At 53.0% G+C, this 20,464-nt stretch overlaps 1 protein-coding gene across 1 annotated transcript; it reads left to right on the forward strand.

Annotated features, from left to right (window-relative positions):
* Positions 1 to 2,316: 2,316 nt before the first annotated feature.
* TMEM98 (transmembrane protein 98) lies at positions 2,317 to 14,680 on the forward strand. Its single transcript, XM_004706957.2, has 6 exons — positions 2,317 to 2,493; positions 4,208 to 4,339; positions 5,301 to 5,334; positions 7,395 to 7,510; positions 9,545 to 9,604; positions 11,561 to 14,680. The coding sequence occupies exons 1-6, from the start codon at positions 2,363 to 2,365 to the stop codon at positions 11,766 to 11,768; spliced, it is 681 nt and encodes a 226-aa protein (XP_004707014.1). The 5' UTR covers positions 2,317 to 2,362; the 3' UTR covers positions 11,769 to 14,680.
* Positions 14,681 to 20,464: the final 5,784 nt, after the last annotated feature.

Consider the following 20,464-nt stretch of genomic DNA (forward strand, 5'->3'; position numbering starts at 1 on the left):
GGCCGGCCCCTGCTTTGTTGTGGGCGCGCGCCCCGAGCTGGGAAAGGGAGCGGGGCTGGGCCTGGCGGGCAGCGCCAGGGAGATGGGGACTGGGGTGTGCGGGTCCTGGTGGATTTAGGGTGAACTAGAGGGAGAAAGGTCGGGGAAGGGGGGCAGCGAAGCAAGTTTACGTGGAGACCGAGAAAGAGGGAACGTAGCAGAAGCAGAAAAGAGTGGAGGGGGAGAGAGAGAGAGAGAGAGAGAGAGAGAGAGAGAGAGAGAGAGAGAAGGAACAAAAAGGAACACCCACAGAATCACAGACAGACAGACCGTGGAAAATCCACCCCCCCTCCACCACCGGAGAAGAGCCGAGGAAGGAGCTGTGAAACAAAGCAGGTGGTCTAGGACCCCTGGGCCGACGAGGAGGGTGGGGGAGAAGGAGGAAGCCGAGAGGGAGCTGCAGATTGAAGAGACCCATAAAGAAGGGGGAGGAAGGGAGGTGGGGATTGTGAAGAGAGGAGGTGGACTACATAGGACCGGGAACAAACTACAGACACTTCTCCAGGAAGTGAGGCCGAACTGAAGAGTTTCAAACCTGCACCCACACAACCAGAGATAGTACTTCCCTGAGAGGGGTGCATCCCAGCCACCTTGCCCTCGTGGGAAGAGTACAGCAGGCTCTCACGCTTTCTGAGCCAGCCTGCCTCCTTAACAAAGTCTGCTGCCCTTCAGAACGCAGCGCCAGCATCCCCAGCCTTGTGAAGAAGGCTCTCTCCAAAGCAGCAGGCCCTTGGCTACTCTCTTTGCTATGTGCTTCTGTCTCTCTGTAGCCCAGACCCCAATTGTTGCACCCATTAAGTGGACTTGGAATGACCTGTTTAGCTGCCTCTTCCATGGGCTTCATCAAGTTGGGACCTGCCTCTTAGTTAAGTCCAGTCCCCAGAAAGGAGACCGGTGTTTCGTGCACAGTAAAAACCAAACCCATTGTCACCGAGTTGATAGCCACTCATGGTGACGCTATAGGACAGAGTAGAACTGCTTCCTGTGGGTTTCTGAGACTTACTCCTTTTGTGAGTAGAAAGCCTTATCTTTCTCCATTGGAGCTGGCTGGTGATATTGAACTCCTGACCTTGCGGCTAGCAGCCCAACCCATTAAGCCACAAGGACTCTGTTGGTGCCCTGGTGCATGGTAGAGCATCCCTAAATAATTAGGAATGATGGTCGGAAGCATTTGGACCCTCCCAGACATGGAGCATAGAGTTAAGTGCAGATAGAAGGGTCACAGAGGCACGTTCCAACCACCCTTTTTGTCAGAGGAGAAATTAAAGTTTAGAGAGGAGGGGAGACTTGCTCGGAAGGCCTTGAGGAGGAAGTTTACTGTAAAATTACATTGTGAGTGCCCGCTGTGTAGAGGTCCCCTTGCAGCTCTTTGAGTCTAAAGCCGACTTGAAAGAGCCCTTCTGAGCGAAAACAGGCAACAGGCAGCCACTACTTTGCCACACTAGTGAGTTTCTAGAGGAGCCCTGGAAGCGTAGTGGTTACCGCCAGGTCAGCAGTTCAGCACCACCAGCCGCTGCTCCGGAGAAGGATGAGGATTTCTATCCACCTACAGAGTGTAAACTCCCAGCAACCCGCAGGGGCAGCTGTGCTCTGCTATAGGCTTGCCCTGAGTCGGAATCAACTCACTCGGTAGCAGTGAGTTTGAGTTAGTTTCTAGCACAGAAATGGGACATCCAAACCCTTTCCAGAGGTCTCAGCATCTTTTCTCCTCAGAAAAGCGCAAGGTGATTGCCTGGCTAAGGTTAAACGGATGGGCTTTAGGGTTGAACTCTTGCTCCGCTGGTTCCTGCCCACATCAACTTAGACAGCTTACTTAGCGTCTCCGCAGCTCAGTGTCCGTAACTGACTCTCTACCTTTTGGGAGTCTTGAGAGCTTAGAGGAGTTCGCATATACAACATGCCTGCTTTTTACCTTCAGTAAGTGCACCCCCCCACCCCCCCTTTTCAATGGGCCGTCTTGCCTGTGCTTTGCCTTCGTGAAAGCAACAGGGGTCATCAGTTCCCTTTCCTGGGGTTCTCCTTTCAAAGAGCAGTCTGGTTGAACCGAAGGGTAGACCCTTTTAATCATGGAGAAGGCAAATAATAATTTGGGGCAGGTACCTGGATTGTGTTGAGGCCCTCAGGTCTGACGCCGCAGGTGACCTGAAGGAAACTGTCCCCCGATCCCCCACCCCGCACACACCGATTGCCATGTCCACGGGGCGGGACCAGTCAGTGCTACACTCTTCTGTGCTTGCTTTCCCAGGCCTGCTGCGGCCTTAGGTTCTCTCACCTCGGACGCAGCTGGAGGATGTGACCGGGCCTGCGGGAGCCGCCCAGGAGCATGGAGACCGTGGTGATCGTGGCCATTGGGGTGCTGGCCACCATCTTCCTGGCTTCCTTTGCAGCCTTGGTGGTGGTGTGCAGGCAGCGCTACTGCCGGCCCAGAGACCTGCTGCAGCGCTATGACTCCAAGTGAGTGGGGGTCCTGGGTGGTGGTGTTGGGGAGGGGGGCGGGGCAAGGAGGAGTGATGTGCGCTAACACAGGGAAAGGGCACCTGCCGGCTGCCCTTCCTGCCCTCAGACCCTCAGAATGGGCCTCAAACCTCCCAACATCCTTAAACCACCTTGGCCGGTCACCTGAGCTGATGAGAAAGTGCCTGAACTCAGGCACCTGGGACAAAGGCCCAGCCATCCATCCAAGACCCGCTGGCTCACTTAGCAGTTGGACAAGCCAGATCTCTTTTCAGCCAAAGCCACGGGCACAGAAACTAGATGCCTGCATTCCAGCCACACATCCAATCAGCCATCAGTCTGAGGAAAACCTAGCACAGGACTGGCCCTCTCGCACAGCAGAGGTTCTCTTCGCATCTTCTAAATCAGGGGTGTCAAACTGGTGGCCCGCGGGCCCGCAGGCAGCCCTCCGAGGTCATTTTTGTGGCCCACGATGCTCTGAAATAAAATATAGTGAGGGAATTGTGTGTACTGTATTGCCCCGGTCTCCCCTAAGTGCTATTTTCTTCACAACAATGTTTTCTATTCTCATTTTATTTCAGAGCATCGTGGGCCACAAAAAAATTATCTCGGGGGCCACATGCGGCCTGCGGGCTGCCAGTTTGACACTCCTGTTCTCAATGAAATACATTTTATCAACAAGGTCTTTTCCCTGTAGGGCCGTTTTAATGGATGGGTCCTTGAGAGGTCATGGCCTATTTATGTCTCCTACCCCTTGATTGTCTTAATCCTACCAGCACCTGCTAGGGGGTTACTCTTTTAAGTGCCCCCTTTTTGCGGGAGAAAGATGCGGCAGTCTGTGAAGATGTACAGTCTTGGGAAGCCCTTGGGGGCAGTTCTAGTTTGTGCCCCAGAGCAGCTGTGAGTCAGAGCTGAATGGACTGCGGTGGGTTTTTGGTGTGTGGCCCCAGGAAAGCTCTGCCTTAGAATATAATGCCATCGTGTCTCGGTTTTAGAGAGGGCTTGCTGTAATCGCCAGAGTTGTTCTCATTTCTCCCTCCTCACCAGGGAAACCAGGAGCGGCGAGGGGTGCTGAGGTGGAAGGGGTGGTGGGTGGTTCTCTGGAGTGAGTCCACAGACCAGGTGGAGGGTATAAGTAGGCGTCCGGTCATAGGGACCAGAGTCCCTCTGTCAGTGAGAGGCTCGAAGATCAAACACGTTACAGAAGGATATTCTGTTGCCTGACAGCAACAGCCCTGTGCAGCCCAGCCTTGTAGCGGTAGGACTGTCGCCCTGCTGTTCCTCTCAGGCGTCCGCTTCCTCCTGGGCGTCTTCTTGTTTTGATCCTCCTCGGCCGCCTCCTCGGCCCACTGGCTCACCTGTCTCCACCAGGGTTGGGTTTGGAATCAGGAAAAGGGGGCTCTCTGCTTATGTATCTATTTTTCTCGACCTTTCGGCTGGGGTGTGCAGGCCTCAGCAGGGAGTCCTGGCGTCATAATGTTTAAGAGTTGGGCTGCTGACTGAAGGCTAGCCATTCGACACCAGCGGCCGCTCCTCGGAGAAAGAGGTGGCTTTCTGCTGAGGGACAGAGGGACAGTTTCAGATCCCACAGGCGCAGTTCTGCTCCGTCCTGTAGGCTCGCTCTGAGTCGGAATCGACTCGATGGCTATCAGTGGGTTTGGGCAGTAAGGAGGGGGTCAATGTGAGACCACTAAACTGGGCCCTTGCCCTCTAGGCCCATTGTGGACCTCATCGGCGCCATGGAGACCCAGTCTGAGCCCTCGGAGCTGGAACTGGATGACGTCGTCATCACCAACCCTCACATCGAAGCCATTCTGGAGAATGAAGATTGGATCGAAGATGCCTCGTAAGACCCCCGGGGCCCCGTCTGCTTTCCCGAGGGCCATCTTTCAGCCTGCTGGGGGACAGCACGTGGGGGCTCCTGGGTGTTCTTCTCTGGCTTCCTTCGCCAGAGCACTCTGCGGGGGCCCAGGAGCTCCGTGGCACTCACTGCTCTTACCCCTGCCCCCACCGGGGAGGGGAGGCGAGATCAGAAGGTGGCGTGATAGTGCTTGTCCCCATCCCCCGTGTGTGGGCCTGAACGCTGGGGCCCATACACGTGTGAGAGCCATTCCACGTGGTCACGTCACCCCGCTGTGGGCTTGCGCTATCCTCCGGGGGGGCAGTGAATGTCCTGCGGAGACTCTGACAATGAGCCCCTTTGTCCTCACTGTCCCTCGTAGAAACCTCTACGGTTGGACCAGGGGAGGCCACTGCATTTCCTTAACCATTGAGTCATGCATTCACTGAGCAAATATTTGTGGACCATTATGTGCAGGGCACTGGGCCAGGCCCTGTGGTTAGGAAAATAGTGGGGAGACCGCATTGTAGCTGAGACTCTGGGGACACTGTCCTAGAAACCATAGAGGGTCTCCGTCCACAGCACAGGAAGCATACGGAGGGGGCAGTGTCTCAGATCATCGGGGGTGGACATGGGCAGGTGGATTTCAGGTGGCATCAGCACCTTTGAACTTGGACCTTGAAAGGTGGTCTGCCCGTCAGGGGAAGGACACATCAGGAAGAGGGAACAGTGGTCCCCACACTCCCAGTTGTAAAAATCCATGGCTGGAAGAGTAATTGCAAGGGCCGGGGAGGGCAGGTGCTTCCTCATGGAGTTCGGACCTCTTCCTGTTAGCACCGAAGCAGCACTACCCTCCGGTGGCGTCCAGCGGTGCCCACTGGTCAGAGCGGGAGGAGGAACAGCCAAGGCAGCTGGAGGGAGGTGGGCTTCTCAGATAACCACTGACCAACTCTTTTTGTCTCCTCAGGGGTCTCTTGTCCCACTGCATTGCCATCTTGAAGGTAATCCTCTGGTTTCGTGATGACAGGAAGTGGGTCACCAAGGATTGCAGGCACACACTCCCAGAGTTGAAAGGGACCTTCCTGAGGCCCAAAGCCAGCCGCTTAGCCCTGATGGAGAGAGCCTTTGGTCACGTGCCTGACCCTTGGCGCTTGCCCGGTCTACATCCACCTGGATGAACTGTTTCGTCCTTCATGATTCCCAAGGCTTTCCTTCCTCTGGTCCTCCCAGCTTAGAGCGTCACAGGCCTGTTTTGACCACCCCGGAGGAGGTCGTGCGTGTGCCCAGGACCATTTAGCTGCCATAAGGGAACTTGGGGCTTCCCCGGCTTCTCCCCAGACACTGCTTTCATTGATAAAGCGCTCAGCCTTTGCCACAAGTCCTGTATTTAGACTGCCCTTCATGGACGCGCTCCGGCTGTCAAAGCATCCAAACCAGAAGAGACTTTAACTTAAAGGCGGTTGCTGCCCCCGACTGCCCTGCCTCGCTGCCTATGGTGCTTGAACTCTGAAACATTGTATCATTTTGGCATTTGCCTTTCACTCTTGCCAGAGACTCCCCCACCTAAGGGGACGAAGAGAGCACTGCAGTGTTGCCCAGTTGCAAGTATGGTCGGCTTTTCCACGGCAGTAACCGGGTGGCTGCGCATTTCAACCTCTGTTAGGAAGGATGCAGGGCCTCGCGGAGGACACCGCTGACTTTTCCTCTGTGTCTTTCCACTTCTCCTTTTGGCCACCTCGCCGTGGGGGACAGGGGCACACTTAGAGAAAGGATCTGCTGTCCCCCAGTCTCTGAGGCTTATTATTTAGTTCTAAGACGTTCTTTGGCTATATAGATCAGGCCATAGATAGAGATCAGGAGCTGTGGGGATTCAAGCCCTTGGCTGCTAACTGAGAGGTGGGGGGTTCAAACCCACGAGCTGCTCCTTAGGAGGAAGAGGTGGCAGTCTGGTTCCATAGGTAGATTGCAGCCTTGGGAAACCTGTGGGACAGTTAGTTCTGCTCTGTCCTGTAGGGCCATGGTGAGTTGGAAAACTTGGCGGCAGTCAGTTTGGCTTGATAGATACAGGTGGGTGGAAGGATTACTACAGTCGTGCCAGATGTCACCTCCTTTCTCTCCCTTGTGGGTCCCTCCTGCCCCTTCCTGTCACGTGGTCAGTTGCTGTCAAGTTGGTTCCCACTCCTAGCGACCCCCTACACTAAATAGAACCCACCCCCTCCCCAATAGAGTTCTTAAGACTGTGACCATTTTGAAGCAGATTACCGGGTCTGTGTTCTGAAGTGCCTTGGGTAGGTTTGAACTGCCAACCTTTTGGTTAGTAGTTGAGTACTTCAACACTGGTGCCACCCAGGGGCGCCCTGACTACCATAGGGCATGGGACGACATACACGACACCTATCTAAACAGGCCGGAAGAGTCTTATTGGATTTAGTGGTCCATCTTGTGAGCCTCAGATCAAGGGAGGTGGCTTAATCCTCCCTGCTGGGTCCCAAGGTCCACCTGCCTCCGAGTCCCTGTCATGGAGGCTCAAGGGAGGTGGGTCTCTCCTGGGTGGGTCTCTTTCCGCCCACTCTCTTTCACCAATTCTCTGCCAGGGGCAGGAGCACATGCAGGCTCTGACGCAGGTGACGCAGTGAGGAAAGGCCCCAGGCCCTGGGGTGGCCAGCGCTGAGGCTGATGGCCACACTGAGAGCACGCTCTTCTCTCAGAGGGCTAGACCACGAGGCGAAGGAAGGAAAGGAGAGAGTAGGTCTTCCCCGTCTGAGCACAGAGGTGAAATTAGAGCACATGATTTTTCTTAGATGATTTCAGTGTCAGCTTCGCTGAGCCCAGACCCTGACCCTGAGTTGAGGTCCCTGCCCCTCCCTCCCTCTTCACTCATGTTCTCGGCTTCTGCTTCTTCCCGCTCCACATCCTCTAAGACCCGTATACTTCTCATTTTAATTCTACCAACTGTGTGGGAGGCTGGTGGTGTGGTGGGATCCATGGTGGGGGAGGGGGGCGGCAGAAGCCCTCGGGGACCGGGGTCACCCCTCACCACCTCTGCTTTCTGCTGCGTTAGATTTGTCACACGCTGACAGAAAAACTGGTTGCCATGACAATGGGCTCCGGAGCCAAAATGAAGACTTCAGCCAGCGTCAGCGACATCATCGTGGTGGCCAAGCGGATCAGCCCCAGGTGAGTGGTCTGGGCCCTTGAGGAAGCCCTGGGCCCTTGAGGAAGCCCAGTCTCAGTGGGAGGGTGGGAAGCTGAGGTGGGCGGCAGGGCCAGGCGCCTTTAAGAGAGAGTACACAGGCAATGTCAGTTACTGATGTCACAGACATTCGTAGGACATCTACATATTGGTAGGCTTTCAGGCTAGGGTAAGGTGACCAGATTTAAAGAGGGACACCATTGACGGGGGTGGGGGTGGGGTGGGGGGTGGGAGGTTCTTGATTAAAAATTTGGTCTACTGTATATGGACCAAATAGACCGTCCCCTCGCTTGTCGAGCATTCTTTCCAAAAATCAGGACTGTCCCACCAAAAGCAGGATGTCTGGTCACCGTAGGCTAGGGTGGTGTCTCTCTCTCTCTCCTGTTAGGGCTTGAGGAATTCCAGCATGGTGGCTACTTCTGACTCATCTGTTCTGCGGCTTGTTTGGCTACTACTTCCTTGTTCAGCCGAGACCAGTCTCCATCTCTCCCCACTGCCCCCTAGGATCGACCCTGTAACCACCGAGCTCACTAACAGAGGTTCCAGGGCCCCTGCCTCCCAGGGGGCTCCTGAACATGCCCTGTCCCGGTCCCTGCCTCATATTTGTCTTGGAGATCAGTTGGAGGGCCAGCTACTTGCTGCTATGGCTGCCACCCACGCTGACACCCGTGACCTGGCCAGCAGCCCCGGGGGGCTGGGTGAGAAGTAAAGTCACACCAACTGCTGGCAAGTTAATTCCAAACCCGCGTGGGGCAGGGTAGGCCTGCCTCCTAAGGCGTCAGAGGCCCAGATCTGCCGCATCTTTCTGCCTAGGAGTGGCTGCTGCTCTCAAACCACTGACCTTTCGGTCAGCCACGGAGTGCATAACCACTGTGCCGCCAGGGATTCAGATTCAGGATTCAGGCCTCCCGAATTCCAGGCAGTCTGCAGAATCCCGTGTGGGAGGCAGTCAGCGCAGGGCTGCAGTCAGCAGCGACACCCCCTCCTTTGGGCTTGATGTGCAGGAAAGACAGCCCTGTCTGAGCCCAGGCAGGGACAAGACCGTGCCGCCACCTGGAGGCTGCTATGTGCACTGCCAGACCAGAGGTCCCAGTCCAGGATGTTCCCTTCACCAGCCACCTGGCTTCCCTGCTGGGTGTAGTGCCTCCCTGAACTGGAGGGACAGGGGGGCACCTGTGAGGGTCTCCAGGGCACTTGCTCCCCTTGTTGCCCTGCCCTCGGGTCCATCCGGAGGAGCCTCAAGATTAGCCAAGTTAGAATCATCAGCGTCATCTCGTCATCACAGTGAAACACTCCCTAGTTCTAGTCCTTCCTTCTGGAGCTTGTGTGTGCTGATTTGCCTTCAGGCAAAGGGGATCGGTCTAGGGTTCTATATTGTTTGGCTTTTTCCGTTGGGCAGGACATCCTGCACATTTCCCCATAGGTGTGAACTTTATAAAATGTTGCAACTATCACAAAAGCAAGACAACAACAACAGCAACAACAACAAATCACCCCTCACCCCCCACCCACCCCCAGCCCTCTGAACGGAACCTGGAGTGTCTGGGCAGTCTGTCTGAGAAGGCAGAAGCAATGACTGGGAAGAGTTGGAAGGAAGGAAGGAAGGAGGGAAGGGAGGAAGGATTCTCCACATTGTATTGGGATTGTGAGTGGGTGGCGTTAGTGAGCGGATTTATTTTCCTAGCATTCAGCAAGCTGGCAGTCTGGAGGAAGGCTCTCTCTCTGTGTGTCCCAGGGGGGCAGTCTTTGTCTCGTGGCAAATGTTGTCTCCCTGTTTGTGTCTGCTTGCTTCTCTGCTCAATCCGCTGTGTTTAGGTCTCCAAAGTGATTCGGTTTAAGACACACCTTACACCGTCATGCCTCGTTCCCCTAACAGAAAACCCGTTCCCGGGTGGGATGACATCCAACTGTCAAGGGGTGGATCCCAACATTTATTGGGGGAGGGAGAAGGGATACATCTCAATGTGTATCGAGAGGTAAGGACAGTGAGACATTGAAATCCTCTTGTCTCCCCTCAGAGTGGACGATGTTGTGAAATCAATGTACCCGCCACTGGACCCGAAACTCCTGGATGCACGGTGAGAGGGCGCGCCCGTGTGTCATGCTGCAGGGTCATCATCATGGAATCTGAGGGGTGGTTACGGGCCCTGGTGGTGGAGTGGGTTATGAGTCGGGCTGCTGACTGCAAGCTCAGCAGTTCAACTCCACGAGCTGCTCCCTGAGAGCAAGAGGAGGCGTTCTGCTTCAGTAAGCAGTTACAGCCTCAGAAATCCAAAGGGGCAGTTCCCCTCTGCCCTGGAGGGTCATCATGAGTCAGAATCAACTCGGTGGCAGCTAGTGGGGAGATCTTGCTGAAGGGAGCCTTGTGGCACAGTGTGTGAAGCGCTGGTAGGCTAACAAAAAGGTTGGCGCTTTTAATCTGACAGATGCTCTTTGGGAGAAAGACGGGGCAAGCTGTTTTTGTAACCCGAAGGGGCAGCACTACTGCGTCCTGTAGGGTCCCTATGGGTCAGAATGGACGTGACGGCTGTGGCTAAGGTTGGCTGACAGGACTTCAGTGGACGGTTGTTTCACGGGTGGCTGATGTGGCCCTGGTTATGCCCACGTGCTGGAGAAGGCAGTCAGATCTGTCTTTTTGCCCACAGGGCTTTGGGCCCCCTTGGCTCCTGGGTGGTAGAAGCCCCATCTTGTCTGTCAGCCAGTGAGCTGAGCATGGCTTGAGTTGATAAAAAAGGTGCCACCTCTTTCTGAAACCTTACGAAGGGAGAGCTAGTCTTCAGTTTTGAATTCTCAGGAGTAAACATAGGACCGGGCTACGTCCTAACTGTGTCATCTCTTCCTCCATGGTCCCTATTGCTCCCTCTTTGCTCTGTGGATCTCAGAAGCGGATGCACTTCCGCTGGGAGTGCCACCCAGGGGATTGGAGGGGCAGGTGGCAAGCAGACCACGGAAGTAGAAGGGACGAGTTGGCCAAGGCTGCATCTCCCTTCTACAAGACACCTCCAGCCACCCTTCCCCCCCCACCCCCACCTTCCCTACCTTAGTCTGCAGGATAATTCTGTTCCTATACAGGATGTAAACCTGTTTTTACAAAACCAGGGGCCTGTGGTTCTCGGGTATTTGCCACCCTTCTGGTGGGTAGCATGGTAGTGGTCTTTCCGCTTGGCCATCCCTGGCCCGCTGCCTCTGCTGCTCCGCTTTGTCCGGGGGCCTAGCAATCTGTAGTAAGTAGATCCCCAAATGCTGCACGGTCCCCACTCTATAAAAGATGCTCTACTGTAAATCTTGAAAGACCAGAGCTCCCCCTCACTCTGGTTTTCAGTTGAAATTTCTCTTAGAGTCGGCGAAACTTCCCTGGGTCTCATTAATTCATAATCAGTCAGATGAATGGATTCATAGTCAACCAGAGCTGCTCCAGAGGAGGCTGTGTGTATATCTCTCCCATCGACGTGGGATATGCTCATCTGGTGGACTGAAGCCACCACACTGTGCTCCGTGCAACGTTATTTAGGGAGACCTCATAACTGTGCTGCTTACCAGGGGTTTCACAGCCTGAACTAAGTTCATGAAGTACATGGACTCTCAAGCTTCGTCCGTCACACATCAGAACTCTTGAGAAGTGCTGCTGTAAAGAGATCTCTCTGACTCTGTGTAACCCAGCCGTTTCCAAGCTGCTTGAGCGTGGTGGCAGCTTTACATGATATACTTGCTCACCGCCTGAGGAACAGACTTCGACTTAGTATAGAGCAGTAGTTCTCAACCTGTGGGTCGCGACCCCTTTGGGGGGTTGAATGGCCCGTTCACAGGGGTCGCCCGATTCATAACAGTAGCAAAGTGACAGTGATGAAGTAGCAATGAAAATCATGTTGTGGTTGGGGGTGGGGAGGTCACCACCACATGAGGAACTGTAGTCAAGGGTCATGGCATGAGGAAGGTTGAGAACCCCTGGTCTAGAGTCTTTCCAGGTGGGCTTTGGTGTGAAGTCCCTCACTTCCTAGGGAACCTGACCCTGTTGTTTTTCTTCCCTCCCCCAGGACCACAGCCTTGCTCCTGTCTGTCAGCCATCTGGTGCTGGTGACCAGGAATGCCTGCCACTTAACCGGGGGGCTGGACTGGATTGACCAGTCCCTGTCAGCCGCCGAGGAGCACTTGGAAGTCCTCCGGGAAGCAGCCCTGGCCTCCGAGCCGGAGAAAGGCCTCCCAGTCCCCGAAGGCTTTCTGCAGGAGCAGTCTGCCATTTAGTGCCTGCTGGCCGGCAGCTGATCTTAAGGGTCAGCCTGCTGCCACCCCTGGGTGGCTCAGCTGAGCTTCCTGGTCTTTGCTGTAGAGTTAGGCGTGTTCTCCACCACCCTGGAGTATGATGGTGGGTGCCTGGGAAAGCAGGGCAGCCCCATCAGCGGGTGCTCTGTTGCAATGGCAAAAGGTGGCTGGTGAGTGGCAGTGTAATACCACAGTTTGTGCAGATGACAGGCACCCTCAGCACAGCAGAGTGTGAACGCAGGACTGCAAGCGTTATTTACCTCCCCTCGTGTTTTCAAGAACATCAAGCCACCATCCACAAGCCAGGAGTTTCAGGATAAAATCAGAATGTCTAGCTCCCCGTGAATCAGAGGGGTTTGCTAGCAGTCATCTGCACTCCCCAAAGAGACAATCAGGAACTAACTAGGAGTTGTGCCTCTTCTGACAAGACTTCTCCTCTCTCATCTGGCCTGTGTCTGTTATCTGTGTTATCTACCTTGTTCTGCCGGCGTCCGAGTCCCCCCTCCTCCCCTTTGCAGCTTCCGGAGCACAGCCTGGTAGAATTTTGTAGTGACTGTGCCTGCAATTTGACCCGGTTACCACTAGGGGGACAGTAATCCGAGACCTGGGTTTTCCTCAAGTGTGTGGACCAATGCATGGTGTGTGGTGGGATATTTTGGGCTGAGAACTGTGGCTGGAAGGAGACAGGCCCCCTAAGGACCAGGAGGATGGTTTATATTTAAAGAGCCCTCAGGATTCAGGCAGATATGATATACCAACATTAAGTACTTTCCCCATGAGCTTCCCCAGGAAGGACGCCTTTCCCTTTCCTCTGATGATGTTTGTTTTGCAAATATGGAAAGATGATGGGGTCCTTTTATGATTTTGAGACCTCTGGGGAACCCTGGATTACAATTGCAAAACCACAGGGACCTGTTTTTATCATAAGCACGTGGGAGGTTGGAAGCACTTTGCTTCTCAGGTTCTTAGAGACGACGTCTTGGGAGAGGGCCTTGGCTTGGGGACTGCCCAGGTTTCTATCCTGTGCTGTTCAGTATGTTTGTCACTGCTGCTTCTTAGTCTGTTCCCTCGGCCTGAAGTCAGCAGCTTTCCGCCCGAGTCTAGGAAACTAGGAGCTACCGGTACGTTCCCAGATCTAAGATTGGACCTGGCTTATCTGTCCTATGGGCATATTTCATTCCCTACTGATAAATGGACTGATTCTAACCAGCATGAGGTACACACGCCGGGAGAGGGAAAGTGGAACTCAACTCACGGGAACTCACGTGTGGATTCCTGATGGCAGGGGACCTTTTATTGAATCGTTCCTTCCCACCAATCTTGAACATGTGTTACGTAGCTAACTTTCTTGTCCTTCTGGTGAGCTGTGAAGTCCCGGACTTTTCTGTCTGTGCTTTTCTTACCCACCATCGACTTCCACTGCCCCCTGAGTGTGTGTGTGTGTGTGTGTGTGTGTGTGTGTGTGTGCTTGGAAACTGATCTAAGGCTGTGGCGACTGCTGTGACGTCAACGTCTGTTGCACGGCTTGTTACGAACACTTGATGGTTTAGTGAAAGTGCAGGACAAATTGGCGACCCCCTTGACAGGTTATGTACATTTTGTTTCAAGACATGAATTGCGAGCGTCTCCTCTTGCTTCCTCCTTGGCTTCCCCGTTTCCATCCGCCATCTGTCTCTCCTGATCCTTTCTGCCTCCTGGAATTTGTTTTGGGGCAATTGCTGCCCTTCTGATGGGGTGTGATTGCTTGTTTCAGAGAGCATGTTCCTCGTGGGAGTTCAGTTGTTCGCTTGATAGGCGTGAGTGTTTGGCTGAACGGTGCTCCCTGAGGGTGGGGTCTGTGCCAGGGTGAAAGGGTATCAGGGCCACAATCACAGGGCTTCTGCCAGTCGCTTATCACACCAGTAACTCTGGTCTTTTTTGGTGATTTTGTATTTTGTTCTGCATTTTTCTCTCACCCCTTCCAGCATCTTCTAGTGCAATCCCCATCAGAGCCGTCGGCCGTGGCTGTGGGGCACTAGCTAGTTCTTCAGGTCTCAGACGAGTGGGGGCTTTGACTCACGTGACCCATTAGCCTTCTGGACCCTTTGCTCCCTTATGCCTTTGATTTCCCTCACTCCTCTGTGCTCTAGATGGGAAGAGAGCCGTGGCTGGGTTTTAGGTGGCAGCTCCCCAAGGTTAAGCTGCTGGTTGCTACTCATCACAGCAGTATGCAGACCGCTGTCTTTATGAACTATGCCAAATGACCGAGCTGTCCCCTAGGCCCTCCAGCCCTCAGTTCCTCAGAGGGTTTGGTGTGGCTTACAAGTTTCCATCACTCTGTCCCCCGTATGCTTGACTGTACTGGATGTGTGACACCTATACAGCTATACCTGTGTGTGCTTCTAGAGGGACTCCTGCGTACCCTCCCGCACCTGTTGGCTTCCATGCCTCGCTGTGAGTCCATTTGTAAAGCGCTGGACCTGTTAGGACAGGATTGTGTAGGTAGCAGTAGTCACTGTGGAGCTTCCAGTGCCTGCCGTCACTCGGTCCTGTGCTGATGTCCTACTCACTGTGTGCGCTGCCCAGTTAGTGCATGTGTACTATCTACCTAGGGCTCCCCTCCTTCCCCCACGATCCCCGGGACCCATCAGAGACGGTTGCTTCTGTTCATAAGCCTTTCCTTGACTTTCTATAAGAGTAGCCACCTACAATATGTATCCCCTTATGATTGACTAATTGCACAGTCCCCTTCAGGTTCACGCGTGCTGTGAGATGTTTTGTGGATTCATTGTTTATTCCCTCGTGTCTGTACCACCATGGGTTAAATCCATCCATCCACCGACGAGCACGCAGGCAGTTTGTATCCTCTTGCCTACTGTGAACAATGTAATCATGAACATGGGTGTACATCTGTCTGTTCGTGTCATGGCTCTTATTTCTCTAAGCTATAAACCTAGTGGCGGGGTAAAGGGTGGCGAGGGATTCCTAGATCAGATGGTATCTCTGGTTCCACTTTTTAAAGATGTGCCATCCGCGTTCCCCAAATTTTCACATAGACGAGAACGCTAGGCCAAAGTGGAGCAGCTCTGAGTCAGCATCTCAGGCACCACCCACCTGCAGGGATCTAGGTGAGAGACACCCCTGAGTGATGTGTACCATCCTTTCTCTGAGTCCTGGTACCCCTTTTTGCTGAAGCCCAAAGATGCTTCCCTGTTAATAGTAAGACTTTCCTGAAGATCTCAGCGCTCCCTGCTAGATGGTGGGATTCTAATGAGCCTCCCCTCCATTGGGCAGTATTTTTTCCTCTAGTGCTGGATACATTAGAAACTTTTGAGTCAGGTTGGTGTTGGTGGCTGGTGGCTGAGAGTGGGAGCCCTCTCTTTGGGGGATGACACAATCCCTCTCTTCCAGGACCTTTGGGACTTCATGGGAGTCCCTACCCACCTTGGAAGGGTGGGCGACGGAGGCCATCGTTGTCTCTTGCATGAGGTGCCCCTTCCTAGTGGGTGGACATACCCAAGTCCTTGGTTCACGTTTCCTGTAGACATGTACCGTTGATTCCAACTCAGGGACCCACGTGCAATAGATGACAGACTGCTTGACCTGCATCAGCCTCACCATCAGGGTGATGTTTGGCCCATTGTTGCAGCCACGGTGTCAGCCCTTCTCGCTGACGATTTCCTGTTGTTTTGCTGACCATTCACCCGGCTATGTGTCTCCACATTTGCTAGTTAGAATCTTATAAGCCTACACTTCTGCCCCAGCCAAGGAGCAGCCTCAGGCTCAAATTCGGTCTGAAGCTGGACTCTCTCAGGGGTAGGGTTTCAGTGTGGAAAGAGCAAAACCATTGAGACCGGACAGAACAAAGTTCAAATTTGGGCTATGTTATTTGCGGTGTGAGCTTGGACAAGTTACTTTACCCCTCTGACCTTTAGTTGTCTCGTGTAAAATCGAGGCCACACCTGATAGCATTGGGCTGCTGTGAGTCTGAGAAGACTAGAGAGACAAATCCGTGGACACATATATGTGTATAAGAAAGAGCTTTATATACAAGAGCAATTGAACATTGAGAAAACATCCCAGCCCAGTCCAGGTCAAATCCATAAGTCTGATATTAACCCATATGTCCAACACCAATCCATAAAGTCCTCCTCAGACTCAGAAAAAACATGCAATGACACCGAATGTAGAAGATCACAGGTCAGTGGATAGACAGTCTTTGGATCCAGTGGCATTGGAAACATCTCAGTGCTGGCAGGGGTCCATGTGTCTTGTCAGCTGCTCTGTCTCCCAGGATGTCATCAGAGAGCGACAGTGTCTCTTGCCTACAAGAAGGAATACTGGATTTCTCAGAATTCTCAGGAGAAGGCCATACCTACACAGAGGTCTCATTGGCTATCTCTAGATTGACAGGCTAGACTCCAACCCTATACTCTTAATCCTCAAATTGACACCAGATTAGGTGACCACCACAGCTGCTAATAGCAAGGTTAGCAGTTCAAAACCACCAGGCATTCCATAGGTGAAAGATGAGGCTTTCTTTTTTTGTTTGGAGGGTTTTGGTCATTTATTTTTCAAGAATCAAACAAGTGGCATTTCAGCGGCAGTATCTTCACTCAGAGATAACCAGTCTTCTTCACCACCTATTTTTTTGATATCAAGATGAGGCTCGGAAAAAGCGACAGGTCTCGGAAACCCACAGGGGCAGTTCCACTCTTATCCTGGTTGGAATTGACCCGAGGGCCATGAGTGAGCACTTTTGATCTCAGTGGGTTGGTCGGCCCATCAAATGAAAGATGGCTATGAAACGCCCATTCATGCACCCCTGGTCCTGGTTAACCAGCGCTAACCCTTGGAGCCCTGGCACCGCTGGCCTTGCTGGTGCTGCCTCTGTCAAGGAAGGGGCTTCCACAGAGGGGCTTCCCTTGGTGGGTGCTGGAACGGAAGGGTCCAAACGCAAATCACTGCGCTAGGGGAGTGGCCCGGCCTTGTCCCTGACCCACCCTAAATGTGTTCACAACAGGAAATCCTCTCTGAGCCTCTTATCAGTGTTCAGAAGGTTGATTGCTCAACTGCGCATTCCACAGAGACTGGCTCAGGGCACCCCTTCCTGCTTGTGAAATCTCCCAGGCGCAACTCAAGTCGCTGGTGTCCAGCCTACCCTGGGCATTCGTTCGCTGGCCTCCCTCATTGCAGGGCCTTTCTTCTCTTGGTGACAAAGCCACCTAGTTGCTCTGTGACTTGCAAGCCTGGGGAAAGTGTCAAATGAAGAACCCGCCCCTTTTTGCCTCGCTCCCCACCCTACTTTTGCTTCTCTTGCCCCTGGCTTTGTTTTGTCTTCCCCTCCCTCTCTTAAAGGTGTTTACTCTGTGGGAGGTGCTGTGCTAGGTGCTGAGGGTTTGAAGGAAAGATACACTCCCTGCCCTTATGCAACAAGCGAGACAGATTGGTGGGTCAGTTAGGGAAGGGGGCAAGGGGGCACAGAGCAGGGAGAAGAGCAATCCCATAGGGCCCATATGGTCAAGAGATGAAACCCAGGGGGAACCGAGGCCTTGAGTTGAGACTGGACCAAGAGGGTCTGAGAAGTGGTCTCGGGCACACGGGACAACATGGAGAAGACTTGGAGCATGGTTCCTTTGGGAAGCACGGGTGACTGGGGACGGTTGGAGTTAAATGGATATGAGGAAGTGAGGTCGGACAGGTTGGCAAGGTGTCAGATCCTGGAGGACCTTATTGCTTATACGGAGGGGCCTTCCAAAAGTTCATGGAACTCTGTAAAGGATCATGGGATTTCTCCAGGAACTCTCTGAGGCCTCCTTGTCGCGGAGCTGGGGTGGGGGGAGCCCAACCCATAGAAGGTGTTTAGCAGGAGGATGACCCAGTTAGATTTGCAATTTAGAAGGAGACCCATTTTCTTTCTGCCCTATGGCTTCAGCATCATTCAGCGTGATGCCACTGAGCCTGTGTCCCCGTTGTGTCTGAGAGGCTCCAGACCAGCGGTTCTCAACCTGTGGGTCCCGACCCCTTTGCGGGTCCAACGACCCTTTCACAGGGGTCGCCAGATTCTTAACCGTAGCAAAATGACAGCGATGAAGTAGCAACGAAAATAATTTCATGGCTGGGGGTGGGGTGGGGGTCACCACAACACGAGGAACTGTATTAAAGGGTCTCGGCATTAGGAAGGTTGAGAACCACTGCTCTAGACTGAACCATGGGGCAAAGGCCGGGTGGTCACTGGTTGGGGGCTGAAAGCAAGGAGCAAAGCTGGAGCAGCAGGGTGATCGAGCTGGCTGTGCCCTGGCATCAGTTATACGAACAAGCAGAGTTTTGAGAATTTGCAGCCTAACCGGTCCTGCCTGTATGTCCCATCTGCTTTTTTTATCATTCCCATGGAAACTGATAAGGAAACTTTCCTGTAGTCTCACAAATACCGTATATACTTGAGTATAAGCCAACCTGAATATCAGCCAAGGCACCTAATTTTACCACAAAAAACGGCATTAACAATGCTGGAAAACTCGGCGTATACTCGGGTATATACGGTAATAAGGATCGGAGCAAGAACCGCCACTCCTCCACTTGGGTTTACGGTCGCTGTGAGTTCCTGTTGGGATTCGGGTGGGAGCACCCATCATGAAACGAAGGGACAGCTCAGAGGGTCATGCCATTCTCTTCTGATTCGCCTGTTTTCCTCAAAAAAAAAAAGGTGGCCGACATTAATGTCATGGCCCACGAATCAGTTCCTGCCACAGGGTGATAGGGCGTGGTCACTGAAGTGAGGGTCAGGGCATGGGTGAGGCATTTTCCCTCCATCCCAAATGACTTACTCTGATTCATTTTAAGTAAAACTCGCATTTACCAGAACAGTGGCAAAAATTTATGGTGCAAAATGGAATAATTAATTACATGATTGATTAATTCCAAGAGTCATTCATTGAGGATCTGCCCTGTGACATGGATTAGGCCCTGAGATATAAGAAGGAATAAAAATAGAATGCTTCTCTTGAGGCCCGTATAATCTTAAGATGGAAAGAAACCCATAAAGAGTCATTTTCAGTAAGTGCTAAAGAAGGGACCGTGTGTGTGTGTGTGTGTGTGTGTGTGTGTGTGTGTGAGACGATGAGCACACAGGGCACAAAGGGTGTCAAACTCAGCTCCCTAATGTTTCCTGAAGATGGTGGATTGTCAAGGAGGAGTAGGAGCTAGCCAGCCCTGGAAGGTAGGGGGCAGTGGAGGACAGGAGGACAGAAGAGTCTGGAAGTCTTTGCTGTGTGGTTGTGACCATGCAGTGTGTGCTCAGGGAGTGGCCGGTGGTCCCAGCAGTAGTGGTCCAGCGGGTGGATTCTGATCTCGCAGGCAGAAGAGCAAGCATTCAATCCCTGGCTGTGTTAGGGCGGGTTTTCTAGAGAAACAAAACCAGGGATGCTGGTATGCCTATTGTGGTAGTGACAGACTCTGTTGTCAATTGGAGGCTTAAGAGTGAAGGGGTGGAGTTGACTTGTCAATCAGGTCGCAGCTTGATGACCTCGTTTGGAGGCGCTGAGGAGATATGTAGCTCACTGGAGGCAGGACACTCACTCAGTCCCTGTGAGATAGCCTTTGTTGACAAACCACATGGAGACAGGCTGTTGTCATCCAGAGTCCCGGAGTTGGAGAAGCCACGTGGAGACCCCTGCCAGTGCTGAGATGCCTCTACTGTTATTGGATCCACACGACGTTGCACCCACTGGCCTGGGATCTTCCTGCATTTGGTGTCATTGCATGTGTTTTGTGAGTCTGAACAGGAATTTATACATTGGTATCAGAAATATGGGCTAATATCGGACTTATGGACTTGATCTGGACTGGGCTGGGATGGTTTCTCAATATTCAACTGCTCTTGTATATAACGCTCTTTCTTATACACATGTGAGTGGCTATGAATTTGTTTTTCTAGTCCACCCAGACTAACACACATATATAGAGAGATTAATGTCAAAAAATGTCCCACATAGTTTAGAAGTGGGTGAACCCAGTCCAGTTCTAGTCTGAGGGTTGGATGTAAGCTGAAAACTTCTATGGATTCCTGTAGCTGATGGGGTCGATAAGCAGGAAGCAGGAACACACAGGTTGGCTGGTGGGTGCTGAGCTGATTGAATCTGCGGTGGGCCGGATGCGTCCAAGGTCAACAGTCCCATGATGGCTCCTGGGATTGGCAGGTGATCTATCAGAGCATTGACAAACCAGCTGCAGGATCCAAATCCAGTAGTAGGCGTGGGCTAGCTCCCCCAGAGGGTCACTTTATATTAAGAGGAGGTCACGCCCCAAATGCAACCTCCTTCAGTCGTATCAAAGGTGGTGACCAGACTTAAGGAGGTCTATTCTCACAACTGCTTGGCTGCTTCTCAGATGATCCCATCCTGGAGTCGACCACACTGTGCTAGACCATATCACGGGAGACTCATGGCCCACCCAAGCTGATCTAAAACCTGAACATCACACTGGCCCAATGCACCAGATGGGCAGTTGCCGTCCATCTGTTCACGGCCGCTTGTGCGCGGCTGGGATGAACAGGTTGCAGAGAATCTGACAGATTAACATGGATTTAGAAGAAAGGCCTGCTGAAACACTAGGGTGAAACCAGTAAAAACTCCCAATCACAGCGATCTGACCCACGAGCCTCACGGGGCTTTGCTCTGTGATACTCAGCGTTGTCCTGC

This window comes from Echinops telfairi, unplaced genomic scaffold, assembly GCF_000313985.2.
Source record: "Echinops telfairi isolate 266 unplaced genomic scaffold, ASM31398v2 ScPeMD7_7458;HRSCAF=8496, whole genome shotgun sequence".
Lineage (NCBI taxonomy): Eukaryota > Metazoa > Chordata > Mammalia > Afrosoricida > Tenrecidae > Echinops > Echinops telfairi.

Coding starts and splice junctions, on each gene's coding strand:
- TMEM98 (XM_004706957.2), top strand. CDS start 2,363: ATGGAGACCGTGGTGATCGTGGCCATTGGGGTGCTGGCCACCATCTTC. Junction 5,335..7,394: donor ACTGCATTGCCATCTTGAAG/GTAATCCTCTGG, acceptor CTGCTGCGTTAG/ATTTGTCACACGCTGACAGA. Junction 9,605..11,560: donor CCGAAACTCCTGGATGCACG/GTGAGAGGGCGC, acceptor TCCCTCCCCCAG/GACCACAGCCTTGCTCCTGT.